The sequence below is a fragment of the Penaeus vannamei genome, chromosome 10 (assembly GCF_042767895.1).
Source record: "Penaeus vannamei isolate JL-2024 chromosome 10, ASM4276789v1, whole genome shotgun sequence".
NCBI lineage: Eukaryota > Metazoa > Arthropoda > Malacostraca > Decapoda > Penaeidae > Penaeus > Penaeus vannamei.
In genome coordinates, this window is record NC_091558.1 from 44,739,853 (window position 1) to 44,754,852 (window position 15,000).

At 50.0% G+C, this 15,000-nt stretch overlaps 1 protein-coding gene across 3 annotated transcripts in view; it reads left to right on the forward strand.

Annotated features, from left to right (window-relative positions):
• uif (sushi, von Willebrand factor type A, EGF and pentraxin domain-containing protein uif) overlaps positions 1-15,000 on the forward strand; it is a 72,691-nt gene that overhangs the window by 22,718 nt on the left and 34,973 nt on the right. For all 3 annotated transcript variants that reach the window (XM_070126731.1, XM_070126733.1, XM_070126732.1), the window contains exon 4: positions 3,079-3,160. In XM_070126731.1, coding sequence (XP_069982832.1) covers positions 3,079-3,160 — 82 coding nt within the window. The remainder of the gene's footprint in view (positions 1-3,078; positions 3,161-15,000) is intronic.

A 15,000-nucleotide genomic window follows, 5' to 3' on the forward strand; every position in this document is an offset into this window, starting at 1 on the left:
TCCCCCCCCCTCACAAACGGGCCACCACAACCTTACAACCCCCCCTCCCTCCTTCACAAACGGGCCTACAACCTACAACCCCCTCCCCCTCCCCCACCCCCACATTAACGGGCCTATAACCCCCCTCCCCCACAAACGGGCCTATAACCCTCCTCCACCTAATCCTTCTCCCTCCCCCCCCCCCCCCCCACAATCCTTCACCCTTTCCTTGTCATCCTACAGCTTGTCTTTCCCGGAGATCAGCGGGTATAGGACTCCTGATAATAAAGTCCGTAAAGTGATTTTGAATTTTGGATTTTAATCAAATTGGATGGAGGTGTTAAATTAATCCATGGAATTCCCTTTTCCGTCGTGGGATATTTTGAGAACGGATGACGTCACGGTCCATCTGAAGGAAAATTAACGTATTTTTTGTTGTTTCTCTTTCCTTGGTTAAGTTGTCGTGGTTGTGGGCGTGATGGTCTGTGTGGATGCAGTTAAGTGGATGCGTCACCTTGAAGTGGATTGGGACGCCACCCAGAGCTAGAACGCTTGTCAAATCGCTTGATTACCAACCTGAATAAAAAATAGGTTCTAGTTAATGGTATCTTCGGGTTGGCAATCATCGAGAGGTGGCAATGACACGTCTTTTTTAATGACTGCAAGGGAAAATGACATGACACACGGAAGTTGCCGCTCCCGAAGCTAATCCAGGGTGACATGAATTCCCCGGCGTCGACAGCAGGGGGAGACGGCGGCGTCGCGACCTAGCCGGCGCGGGAGAGCCGTGGTCGCGGGAAGGAAAATAAAGAATAAAAGTGACGAGGAAGAGAAGGCGAGGCGGGGGTTGGGGTAGGGGTGGGGGGGCAGGTTCGATTCCGGCAGCGTGGGCGGGCGTCGAATCACCTATGGCGCCGCTACACGCCCCTGACGGATGGCCAGATGAAGAGCGATAATTCCCCGTAATGTCTATGTGGGTATGACTCACAAAGGGCGTTTGTTGTCGCCGTAATTCGCCGCTGCCATTCGGGACCGTGTCCTTGGAGCCGGGTCGCCGTCACGTCCTGAATGGGGGTGGGGGGGGGTGAGGGCCCGTAACAGCGCCCCATTATCGTTTCAATCACTTGGTATCCGCTTAGAACTCGAGGGGCTGCGAGTTAGCGAGGAAATACCGCCTGAATACCAATCAGCCCTGAGTCAGCGGCCCGACGAACGGTACCCGCAGTGGTGCGTCAAGGATACCACAGCAACACCGCCCGACTCTCGGAGCGCCTCTGACTTGGTCTTTCCTCCTGACTCTAGGCTTCGCTTATACGGTTCTTCTTCACGTAGAGTGGCGATTCGCTCCAATGTCCAGATACCTTGCTGTTCGTCTGAGGGATAAGAAAAAAGTAAAACCTGCGAGCGATTGTGATATGTGGCAATGGCGGAGCAGAGGCCAGGTCCGGCGGCCATGTTGGGACACGGGCGAGGGCCAGAGGGCATGCCTACCGTTGGCCGGGACGAAGGGGCATAGCCAGGTGCTTCGAAGGGGGGAGAGGGGGTGGGGGGAGGGGGAAAGAGAGGAGCAGCGCTTGTGGCATTCTCGTTCTAATTAACAAAGTCCGTAAGAACAGAATGAAAGCTTTCTCAGGCTCTTGAAAAACAGTAGATTGGGTTTCGAAGTCGGAAGCCGGTTCGCGCCATCTTGAAAGTGATGCCGTCTCGAGCTCGCTGGATTCACCTAACTGTACCGATCTCTCGGCTATCGGTATAATTGAAGGAATTTTGACTCGGCGCCTTTGCGGGGCTAGCTTCTCGTATTCTTGTACGTGAAGTTGTGCGTCGTTAAGGCTCATTTTTCGTCGTTAATCGTAGGGCGGTTGACCCGGAAATCACTTTGGAGAGGTAGAAGTGGAGGCTCGTCGTAGAAACAATGCAGGAAAAAACTCCATTACTTTTCTCATTTTTTCCCCTCGTGGTATGCGGCGGCGAAGAAAACAAAGGCCTTAGCAGATCCCCAAATGGCAATTGACTCCCGAGCTTCCAAAGTGCGCCAGGGAAAAATACCACGAACCACTTTGGGCGCCCGTGCTAGACGCCAAGACCCCCCAAAACACGCGTCGAGGTGTGGTTCGCACGTGTTAAACGGCCGTGTTACACGTGTTAGATTGTTATTAGTATTTGCAACTCCCTTTCATGTTTTTTGTGTGAGGGAAAAGAGGCCATATTCTTTGGACTTGGCTGCCACCCCGCCCGCTAAAGGGAGAGGCGGCGAGATGGAGCTTCCAAGGACAGCCGCGCCCATTGTTCCACACCTGTTCGCTCGCCCGCGTTGGGGGAACCCTTGCCTCACGCGCGAGCACACCTGTTCCGAGTCGCGTTGGGGGGGGGGGGGGGCTCTGCGCACCTGTTCGTATCGGGGAATTATGGGATGAACGTCGTTGCTTCTGGTGTTATTATTTTATTTTATGTGTTATATTTATGCATGTTTTTCTTTCTTTCTTTCTTTCTTTTTTGTCTAAAGTCATCGGCACAGATTAATCTTATTTAAAGGTATTGGAATATTGGTCTTTTGCGGGGAAAAGAGGGAATGGGGAAGGGGTTGGACAGCGAGCGGAAATCACAATTAACATTGATTAGAGAGAAATAGGTATTTCTTCATGATATAGTTATATGTTAACTGTACTGGAAGCTTTGCACAGTTCTCCCCCATTCGTCAGATTAGAAGCTGGGGGGGGGGGAGGTCTTGGGTACATTCTACAGCATTGGTAACTTCATTTCGCTCTGAGTGGAATGCTTGCTTTATAGATCTATATGATTTATTATATCATATTTATATGTTTACTGCACTGGACGATTCATAATTATCACCCTTTTGTCAGATGATTTTTTCTTTGTGTGTGTGTGTGTGTGTGTGTGTGTGTGTGTGTGTGTGTGTGTGTTCATCTCCCTTGCCGCAGGAAACACAGTACTTTCCGAGCTGCATTGGATTCAGGTCGTAATCAGCCATTGAGTGTACCCGTCTTGTCACTCGCCCATTAGAGGGGAGTGTCACGCACGGAGAAGCACAATTTACCGACTGTATAGTAACGCGTCCTTTTCCTCTCTCCTCCGCAGAGTGGGTCCTCCGGGGGCAGCACTGCTACAAATTCTTCAACATCCGGCACTCATGGGAGAAGGCGGCGGCGCTGTGTAAAAGGTAAGAAAGGGTGTCCTCTCGTTCGCCTGGCGGAGACCCTCCTGACGTGGCGCCGTTCGCCTGGCGGGGACCCTCCTGACGTGGCCCCGTTCGCCTGGCGGAGACCCTCCTGACGTGGCGCCGTTCGCCTGGCGGGGACCCTCCTGACGTGGCCCCGTTCGCCTGGCGGAGACCCTCCTGACGTGGCGCCGGGGGTGGAGCGCCGGTGACGGTGTTTTTTCTCACGCTTTGGAGGGGGGGGGGGAGTTGGGAGTCCTTCTCCTGCGCTGCCCGTAGTTTCCCCTCCCTTCCTTCTTTTCTTCGCTTTCTTTCTAGCTATTCTCGTCTCCCTCTCTTCCTCCTCCTGTCCGTTTACCTTCTCCCTCCCTTCCTCCTCTCCCTTCCTCTATTCTTCGCTTTCTTTCTTAGCTCTTTTCGTCTTCCTCACTTCCTCCTGTCCGCTTACCTTCTCCCTCCCTTCCTCCTCTTATCCCTTTATCCTCTCCTTCCCTTATGACTTCCTCCCTTTTCTCCCCTTCCCCTCTCCCTCCTCTTCTCCTCACTTCCCCTTCTCTCTCCCTTACCCTCACCCATCCCCTGCCCCTCTCCTCCTAGTCTCCCTCCCTCTCCCCTTTCTCTCTCCCCTTCTGCTCACTTCCCCCTCTCCCTTCCCTTCTTCTCACTACCCCTCCCCCTCCCCCTCCCCTTCTCCTCCCTTCCCCCTCTCTCTTCCCCTTCTCCTCACTTCCCCCTCTCCTTCCCCTTCTCCTCACTTCCTCTCCCTCTCCCCCAACTCTTCTAGTTCTCCTCCCCTCCCCTTCTCCTCCCTTCCCCCTCTCCTTCCCCTTCTCCTCACTTCCTCTCCCTCTCCCCCAATTCTTCTGGTTCTCCCAAAGACCCGAGACGGCGCGTGCAGCTGACCTCCTCCGCAGAGGCTCTTTGCGTTTCGAAATTTATGTGTGACTAGATCCCGCGCCGTTGCCAGTTCCGGGGAGATTTTTAGCCGGACAGATTTTTTGTCGGATCGATTTCTTGTCGGAACGATTTTTTGTCGGAACGATTCTTAGTCGGATCGATTCTTAGCCGGCCAGATTTTTTGCCGGACAGATTTTTAGTCTGTCCGATTTTTAGACGCACCAACGTCGCCAAGCTCAGCTGTTATTAAGCGAAAGCCTTGAAGTGGCTTTTTTTGTGTACATTTCATACTGAAAGAAAATTTGATGTAAAAGTCGTTCTTTCTTTTGACTTGGAATTATATAAAACACTTTTTTCACACATCTTAAGAGCCACGACAGTAAAGCTGAGAAAAAAATGTAAAAGAGGCTCTTATATCTTTTAGAAAAATATGTATACGTAAAAGACACTCTCAAGCATTCACACCCTAAGAACCATTAATCAAAAGCCTTCATGATTTTTTTCTTCTTTTTCTTTCTTTCTTTCTTCTTCGCCTTCTTCTTCTCCCTCTTCTCCTTCTTTTTCTTCTTCTCCCTCTTCTCCTTCTTCTTTTTCTTCTTCTCCCTCTTCTCCTGCTCCTCCTCCTTCTTCGCCTTCTTCTTTTTCTCCCTCTTCTGCTCCTTCTTCTTCTTCTTCTTCTTCTTCTTCTTCTTCTTCTTCTTCTCTTCCTCCTCCTCCTCCTCCTCCTCCTCCTCCTCCTCCTCCTCCTCCTTCTTTTCCTCTTCTCGTCCCCCTTCTCCTCCTCCTCCTTCCTCTTCTTCGCCTTCTCCTCCTCCTCCTCCTCCTTCTCCCTCTTCTCCTCCTCCTCCTCCTCCTCCTTCTTCTTTTTCTTCTTACATTTCATATGGAAAGAAAAAGACAAAAAAAAATTTGAAGAAAAGCCCACGAGACCCAAACCCTGGACCCCGCCTCGGTCGCCGTCCTTCGAGTGAAAAGTCTCTCCCGAGCTGCCAGGTCGCCATTTATTGGAGGGGCTTCGTCACATTTTATTCCCGAAATACTTCCCTCCGCCATTCGCGTGCGTGTGGGTCGTCCATCTCCTTCGCTTGATGTATTCCGGTTCTTTCAGTCCACTTGGTCCACCTAGTTTGTCCACTTAATCCACTTGATTCACCTGATTCAGTCCACCTAATCCATTCGGTTTACGTCGTCCACGTAATCCACCTGATTCAGACGACCCGGTTCACCTAATTCACTTGATTTAGTCTACCAAGTCCACTTATTCCACTCAGTTTACTCGGTCTACATAATCCACGTAAATCAGTCCACCCAGTTCGCCTAATCCACCAACTCCGCTTATTCCACCCACTCCACTTCTTCCACTTACTCTACCCACTCCACTTATTCCACTTACTCCACCCACTCCATTTATTCCACTTACTCCACCCACTCCACTTATTCCACTTACTCCACCCAATCTACTCCATGCTTTCGGAGGCAAGGACGGCGGGTTAATTCTCTCGTGACAGTGCAGGGCGTGGGGTCGTGACAGCCCTGAGGAGTAAGGAGTCATGAGCTACTCTCCACGTCTAGCTTTACTCTCTCGACGTCTGGCTTCACTCTCGACGTCTAGCTTTACTCTCTCGACATCGAATTTTACTCTCTCGACGTCTGGCTTCACTCTCGGTCTAGCTTTACTCTCTCGACGTCTAGCTTTACTCTCTCGACATCGATCCTTACTCTCTCGGCGTCTGGCTTCACTCTCGACGTCTAGCTTTACTCTCTCGACATCGAATTTTACTCTCTCGACGTCTGGCTTCACTCTCGGTCTAGCTTTACTCTCTCGACGTCTAGCTTTACTCTCTCGACATCGATCCTTACTCTCTCGGCGTCTGGCTTCACTCTCGACGTCTAGCTTTACTCTCTCGACGTCTGGCTTCACTCTCGACATCGATCCTTGCACTTTCGACTGTCATTGTGGGTTATTTTCCGTCTTTTACGTAATCTGCGGTTTGTTCTCTTTCGCTCGGGCGTTAACGGAGGCGGGTTTGATGTAGCGAATGCCCGTGTCTCTGCCTGTTTGCTTTCTATCCGCAGTTCCTGTCTCGATTCTTCGTTGTTGTTTTTTTCTCCTTCGTTCCTCGGTTCCGCCCTTCCTTCCTTCCTCATTTCCTCCCCTATTTCCTTATTTCTTCCTTTCTTTCGTCCCTTCTTCCTTCCCTGCTTCATTCCTTCCTTACTTACTTTCCACCCTTCCTTCCTTACTTCCTTTCCACCCTTCTTTACTTACTTCCTTTCCACCCTTCCTTCCTTCCCTCCCTCCCACACTCCAACCACCCCTTCCTTCCTCTCTCCCACCCTCTCCATTAGCCTCTTCCCCACCCCCCACCTGCCCCGACACCCACACGCGTGCGGCGACACAAACAACCCCCCCCCCCTCCGCAAAATACTTACCATAGTACTTCCCGTCTCCAAAAAACAACAATTAATACGAAGCCTTAGCGTATATAATGACTTCCCGATCGAAGGATATTTGCGAGGAAAGACGTAATGACTTCCTCGGCGAAGGACTTCCTGATCGAAGGAAAGACGGCACAGCTGATCGGTCCTCGTCGTAAACAGCTGATCGGTCCTCGTCGTAAACAGCTGATCGGTCCTCGTCGTAAACAGCGGCAGGAAGTCCGCGGAACGACTCGGGAGGATCCTGCGCCGCGTCCTGGCGTTCCGGCCGTCTCTGAGGTCGGTTAGGATTCGCTTGGTCGGGTGTGGGGTCCTGGGAGAGAAGGGGGGGCGGGGGGCGGGGGTTGTACAGGTGTTTGAGATCCTTAGGGGAGGGAGGAGGGGGGTACAGGTGTTAAGGAAAGGGGAGTTGGTCGTTTTTCTTTCTCTGTCTCTCTCTCTCTCTCTCTCTCTCTCTCTCTCTCTCTCTCTCTCTCTCTCTCTCTCTCTCTCTCTCTCTCTCTCCCTCTCTCTCACATTCTGTGTTGCCTCATTTATTTGATGAAAATTGGATTCACACACTTAGTCATGTACTGGTTTGTCCGCCTACATCTTTGTTTTAGAACATGCCATTAGCCACTTCGTTCGCTCTCTTATTTCCTCAAGCACTTACTCGCTAACTCAGCCACTCACTCACTCACTTACTCACTTACTTTCTGACGCACACTCACTCATTCAATCACCCACACACTCACTCTCTTTCAATCAACCCCTTACCTCACTCACTCACTCACCCACCCGCCCACACGTACACACACGCACGCACACTCACACACACACACTCACCGATACACACTCACTCACCCACACACACACACTCACTCATCCACTCACCCAGCCACCCTTTCTTCAACCAACCCCTTACCTCACGTTACTCACTCACTCACTCACTCACTCACTCACTCCCTCACTCCCTCTCCACGCACACACTCACACTCACCCACACACGTACACACTCACACTCACCCACTCACTCACTCACTCATCCACTCACTCATCCACTCTTTCTTCAACCAACCCCTTGCCTCACGTTACTCACTCACTCACTGCCTTACAAACAGTGACACACTTAGTACAACGTCCCATTGGAGTGACAGTAACGGTGCCTCGCGCGGGGTCTGTCACGCATCCGAAGGTGTAACTAAAATTTTCCAACGAAACGGGAATTACGCAATGGGGGGGGGAGGAGGGGCAGGAGGGGAAGGAGGGAGGGGCATGGTGGGAGTGGGCAGGGGGAAGGTGGTAGGGGGGTTGGGGAGGGGGCAGAGGGAAGGGGGAAAGGGGGAAGGTGGTAAGGGGATTGGGGGTAGGAAGGGGGCAGGGGGAAGGGGGGAGGTGGTGGGGGGTTGGGGAGGTGGTAGGGGTTAGGGGAAGGGGAAGGGGGAAGGTGGTAGGGGAGTTGGGGGAAGGTGGTAGGGGGTAGGAAAGGGGGAGATGGTAGGGAGGTTGGGGAGGGGGAAGGGGAAAGGTGTTAGGGGGTAGAGGGCAGGGGGATGTAGACTTGCAATACTTGTTGGGGGGTTGGGGGAGGGGCGGGTTGGATTCCGTTTCACGTTGCACTGAGCTTGTTGGTAATGAGTTCTTTCCAACGAACCAGAAATGCGCGTGATTTCCTGTGCATTTCCCCCGAGAGCGTTGACTCGACGCAAGGAGAATGGGCGAATGGATGAATAAAATTGGTTGAAAGGAAAACCCTGTGTTAAAACGCCATTCTCTCTCTCTCTCTCTCTCTCTCTCTCTCTCTCTCTCTCTCTCTCTCTCTCTCTCTCTCTCTCTCTCTCTCTCTCTCTCTCTCTCTCTCTCTCTCTCTCTCTCTCCTCCTCTCTCTCTCTCTCTCTCTCTCTCTCTCTCCCTCCCTCTCTCTCCCTCTCTCTCTCTCTCTCTCTCCCCCCCTCTCCCTCTCTCTCCCTTTCCCTCTCTCTCCACGCTGGCCTTCATTCTTGTTTTGAGACAGACGGTGAGTCAGCGCTCCGATAATCTGGGTTTAATTACTTTGGAAATTTAGAATCTCTCCGTCGAGGTTATTCAGTCGCTGTGTAAGTATGGCTGGTTCTGGCTGAAGGCACGGGCCAGTCGGGGGGAAAATGGCTCAATGGCAATTACCACGGTGTGCAGAGTAGTTAGGGGTGGTCACAGGACGTCTTGCTCAGTGTTCAAAGCAGTAGGGGTTGTTACAGGACGTCTGACTCGATGTACAAATAAGTAGGAGTTGTTACAGGACGTCTGATTCGATGTACAAAGTAGGGAGTTGTTACAGGACGTCTGACTCGATGTACAACATAGTAGGAGTTGTTACAGGACGTCTGATTCGTCGTACAAAGTAATGAGTCGTTACAGGACGTGTGACTCATTGGACAAAGTAATCAAGAGCTGCTACAGGACGTCTGTTGACTTCGGTCCCTGTGTGGAAGTCCATTGTGTCTGAGCGACGATGTTTTACCCGAAGCCTTGGCATTTGTCGCAGTCGTGCCTTTGTGGAGTCGCTCTGATCCTTTGGGAAATGTCAGAAAAAAAGCGGGCCTGTCTCCTCGCCGTTTTCTGTGAACTCTTGAAAGAAAATGGACCGCAATTTTTGCTGCGAATCGTTTTATATACCCCGCCAAATTTGGGCATTATCCAAAGAAAAAGAAAAAAAAAATAGACATAAATGGATATGGCAGTTGTTGATAAACTGACTGCATATTACAACTTTCTGTTGTTGACAAATAGATTCGCTATTTATTACGACTTTCTTTGGCGAACCAGTGAGTTTTTTTGTTTTTTTTTTGTCTCGTAAGCAGTTGCAGGAGAGAGTGAAGACGAACAGACGGCCCCCTTTGAGGTTTTCTTTAGAAAATCCCTTGCCTCTTGTTGGGGGAATTTTACCTTCAATGACTCGCTGCGGAGGGACGGAAGGAGGGAGGGGGAGGAGGGAAAGTGGGAGGGAGTAAGGGAAGGAGGGGGTAAGGGAAGGAAGGAGGGGAGGAGGGAAAGTGGGAGGGAGTAAGGGAAGGAGGGGGTAAGGGAAGGAGGGAGTAAGGGGAGGGAGGGAGGGAAAGAAGAAAAGGAGAGACCGACGGACGGAAGGAATGAGCGAAGGAGGGAGGGCTGGAAGACGGGAAGGGAAGGAAAGAAGGAAGGAGGCACTGGCGGACGGATAGACGGAGGGAAAAGGAGAGGGAGTGAGGCAAGGAGGCAAGAGTTTAGTGCGCGAGGCACTGCGTGAGGAGTCAGGGGTGAGCGGGTGGCCCAAATACCACGGTGTCTGCTGCTGCCTCCCGCTCCCCCCCCCCTTCCCCCTTTCCCCCCGGACCGCCGCCTCGTAGTGCCAGTGCGGGGCGGGCACTTGGTTCCCAGGGTGCCACGAGAGCGACCCTCGTGTTGGCACTGGGTATTTTGATCGAGAATCGTGGACGGGAAGCAGACAGGTAAAAGACTGAAGTTAAAGCAGAGAGAGAGAGAGAGAGAGAGAGAATCAGAATCAGACAGAAAGAGAGAAGGAAACGAGAAAGGGAGAAGAGAGAGAGAAACAGATAGGCACAGACAGACAGACAGACAGAAGAGAGAGAGAGAGGAGGGGAAGACCCTGAAGCGACGTTAGAAAGTGACGACATGCCCCGGAAACAGGGATTGAGGAAGGAGTGGAGGAACGCAAGGAGGGAGGAGGAGAGGAAGGAGAGGGAGGGAGGGAGGAGGAGAGGGAGGAGATGGAGGAAGGAGTGGAGGAACGCAGGGTGGGAGGGGGGGCGAGGGAGGAAGAGGTAGGAAGGAGCGGAGGGGAAGAGGAGAGGGAGGAAATGAAGGGCGAAGGAGGGACGAGGAGTGGGAGGCGAGGGGAGGAAAGAGAAGAGGGAGGAGGTGAAGGAGGGAGATGAGAGATATCGGAGGAGGGAAGAGAAACGGGAGAGAGATTGCGAGGGAGAGATAACGAAAGACGTAGGAGAGACGAGAAGAAATACCGAAAGGAGGAAATTAGGAGAAGAGAAACCGAAAGAGGGAAAGAAAAAAAAGCGAGAGAGAGAGAGAGAGAGAGGAGGGGAAGCGAAGGAGGGAGAAGAGATAGCGGAGGAGGAGAGGGGGCGAGGGAGGGGCAGCGGCTCAAGGCAAACTGGCCGAGCTGTTCTCCCGCTGCTTGGCTCGCCAGGAGGAGTGACTGGCTCTGCGGCTGTGAATGTAACTGCTTATGAATGTAAAGAAACAGAACTTTAAGAATAGGATAAATAGGAATAGGATACATTAGTGTGTGGAATAGGCGAAGGGGATTTTAGTTATATGTTGGGGATACGTTGGTTCATGGGAAAGGGATTTTTAAGAGTATGCTGTCAGTACATCAGTTTATTTGAACAGACAAAAAGGATTTTAAGAGTATGCTGTAAATACATTAGTTTGTGGAATAGACAAAGTGGATTTTAAGAGTCTGCTGTAAATACATTAGTTTATGGAATAGACAAAGTGGATTTTAAGAGTCTGCTGTAAATACATTAGTTTATGGAATATACGAAAAGGGATTTTATGAATACGCTGAAGATACATTAGTTTATGGAATAGACAAAGGGGATATGCTGGAGATACATTGGTTTACTGCGTAGACAAAGGGGATTTTAAGAATATGCTGACGATAGATTGGTTTATTGAAGAGACAGAAGGTATTTTAGGAATATGCTGTAGATAAATTGTTTATTGAAATGGAGAAAAAGATGGACATTTATTTTATACAAGTTCATGATCGGAAATTGTTATCTTATAGGTTATTTTACTTGACAAACTTCTGAAAAAATAGATAGATAAACAGATAGATGATAGATATTTAGGATGATAAAGATATTAAAAGATATAATCGTAGACTTGCATCTTAATCTTAAAAACAATCGCCAACCTTTTTGCAAACGATTTTTTTCTTTCTTTCTTTTTCTTTTTTTTTCCTTCCTTTTTTTCTTTTATTATTTTTCCTATCCTTTTTTATACAGTGTATTGATAGATCTGACGTCGCAGTGATGCCAAGGAATCTCAGCATCTCGGCGCCGAAGATAGAGTGCTAAAAAGAGCATCCGGCGATTAGGGGATGGCAATTGGTGTCTGGCAACGCTGTTCTCGCGGAGGTCAGCGGGGTCGCGGCGGAAGTGGGGGGGGGAGGGGAGAGGGGGGGAGGGAGAGATCTAGCCACAGCATCCCTTACAAGGAAGCGAAAGAGGGGAGGGGAGGAGAGGAGGAGGGAGGAGGAGGGAAGGAGAGGATAAGGGAGAAGGAGGGAGGGGAGTTTTTTTGTTGGCGAGAAGTGGGGCGAGGCGAAAGGAGGAGGAGGAGGAAAAGAAGGAAGAGGAAGGTGATAGGATAGATGAGGATAAGAGACATGAAGAAAGTTGATAAAGACGTGAAGTGGGACGAGGCGAAAGAAGGGTGGAGGAGGGAAAGGATAGGATAAGAGAGACGAAGAGAAAATGGAAAAGTGTAGACGAGGAGAAGCGAAGGGAGGGGAAGAGGAGGGAGGGAAGGAAGACGTGGACAAGAAAGGAAAGAAGTAGGCTTAAAAAGGGAAAGAAAAGAAATAAACACAAAAAAAGAAAAGAACTTGTTATAGATGAGAAAGGAAGGAGAGGAGAAGAAAATTCGAAAAGAAATTTAAATTGTCCCATCGAAATGATACGAAGGAAAGAAATGACAAAGCAAAGAAAATGGTCAGCGAAAAGGTATAGAGAAGAGGAGAAGAGAAAAGGGAATGGAAAACAGAATAAAATAAATGCATGAGGAAGAACAAAAGAAAATAAGAAGATAAATTGTCGAGAAGGGAAGGGAGAGAGAGGAAGAGGGGGAGAAGGAGAATATAGGAAGTATGGAAAATATGATTTACAATCGAGGATTAGGAACTATGAAGGAGGGATTAGAGACGAGGAGGAAAGAGGGAATTGGGTCAAGGGAGATGGGAGAAGGAGAGAAAAAAAGAGAACATTTTGCTTTGTCATGTTTACAGAAGTTTATATTTTATAGTTTATATAAAGAACCAATTAACGGCGATAGATATTCACAGTTGGATATCGAAGCTAGTGGAAGGATAGGAAAAGGGAGAGAGAGAGAGAGAGAGAATAAGAGAAAGAGTGAGAGGGAGAGAGAGTAAAGTGAATAATTACTGTGTATATGTTCATATAATATATGCGTATATATGTGAATATATGCGTATGGATTTCTCTTTTTCTCTCTTTTATATGAACTTTATATAGGTGTGTATATATTTCTCTCTCTTTTATAAGCAGCTTACATTATATTTGTATTTTTTTTTCTTGAATATTATATTAACTTTCCTCGCTTCGTTTTATGTTTATATATTCGTTTTCTCTCTCATTTCGATACATAGTTTATATGCATATATATTCCTTTTTCCCTCTCTCTTTTTCGCTTGCTCTCTCTCTCTCTCTCTCTCTCTCTCTCTCTCTCTCTCTCTCTCTCTCTCTCTCTCTCTCTCTCTCTCTCTCTCTCTCTCTCTCTCCCTCCCTCCCTCCCTCCCTCCCCCCTCCCTCCCTCTCTCTCTCTCCCTCCTCTCTCCCTCTCCTCCTCCTCTCTCTCCTCCCTCCTCTCTTCCTCCTCCTCCTCCTTCCTTCCTCACCCCCTTCCTTCTTTCTCCCCCTCCCTCCCTCACACACACACACACACACACACACACACACACACACACACACACACACACACACACACACACACACACACACACACACACACCTCCCCATCCGTCATCCCAGAACGAGGTCGGAAGGTTCTGTGCTGTCAGTGTCAGCAGCATCGCCGTGTCAGGGATGACGGTGGCTGACACACTTTGCTCAGCGGGATGGAGTTTGCATATCAAGGGGGAGGGGGGAGGGGGAAGGAAGGAAAGGGGGTGAGGGGGAGGAAGGAAAGGGGGTGAGGGGGAGGGAAGGAAAGGAGGTGAGGGGGAGGGAAGGAAAGGAGGTGAGGGGGGAGGGAAGGAAAGGGGTGAGGGGGAGGGAAGAAAGAGGGTGAGGAGGAGGAAGGGGAAGGGGTGAGGGGGAGAGAAGGAAAGGAGGTGAGGGGGAGGGGGAGGGAAGGAGAGGGGGATGAGGGGAGGGAAAGAAAAAAAATGAGGTGGGGGATTGGAAAGGAAAAGAAAGGGGAGGAGGAGGAGGGGGGGTGGGGGGGGGCGGAAGGAAGTCCCAACGAATTGCTTTTATTTGCTCGATCGCTTTTGCATCTCACTCTCTCGTTATTCGTATTGCTTAGTCTATTGTTTCCCTGAATGGTACACGCAAGCACAGGGGTGTGTTATGCAGAACAGGTAGTTTATTGTTATTTCGGTTTTGATTCGAATTTCATTATTTACTCGTTTTTTTTTTCATTTCGTCGTGATCGTGTCTGGGTTTTCTATGTCATCGGGAATCCATGGTCTTTAGCGCCGTTTTTCGTTTTCTTTTTTTTTCTTGATTGAGTCTTCTCTCTGTTTCTCTTTTTCTCTCTATTTCTTTGCTTTCTATTCCTTTATCTTTCCTTTATCTTTCCTTTCTTTCTCTCTCTCTCTCTCTCTCTCTCTCTCTCTCTCTCTCTCTCTCTCTCTCTCTCTCTCTCTCTCTCTCTCTCTCCCTCCTCCCTCTCCTCCCTCTCCCTCTCCCTCTCCCTCTCCCTCCCTCCCTCCCTCCCTCTCCTTTTATGCGTCATAATTCCCTATTTATTATGCTGATTGTGTTGGATTTTCTTTTCCAACTTCAAACTTCCGCCTTGTGTTGCCGCGTCGCTTGGTACTCGTTACCTGTTACCTGTTGCCGCTGGACGGATAAGAACGGACGGACAAACGAAAGAACAGACAGACGGACAGACGGACGGACAGACAGACAAACGAAAGAACAGGCAGACGGACACACGGACGGACTGACAGACGAACGAAAGAACGAAAGAACAGACAGACGAACGAAAGAACAGACAGACGAACGAAAGAACAGGCAGACGGACACACGGACACACGGACGGGCGGACGGACGGGTGACGCCTCGAGTTCTTTGGCGACCGCTTCCTTCCCTCGTTCTGCGGCGAGGGGGATGAGACCGCGACCCAGGCAGCGGCGGTTCGGTCCGTCCCAGTCCGTCTGTCCGTTAGTCCGTTAGTCGCAGGTCGTTCAGTCTCCGTCAGTCGTTAGTCACCAGTCTTTCAGTCGTTAGTTCGTTAGTCTGTTAGTCACTAGTCATCAGTCCGTCCGTCAACCTTCAATTCCCAATCAGTCACCAATCCATTCAGTCATCCTTTCGTCAGTCACCAATCCCTCAGTCATCAGTAAAACAAGTCCAGCAACCCTTCCTCCGCTTCCTGAAAACCCGCCCCTTCAGAAGACCGCTCTGAAGGTGTCGATCTCGGGTCACGTTCTGATAGTTTCCGACGGCTGAGGCTGCGGCACAGATCGGCGCTGCGGGGGGGTGCCAACGCGTCTGCCTTGATGCTTTTTTTTGGGGGGGTTGGTTTTTGGTTTTTGGTTTTGTTATTCTGTTTCTTTTCTT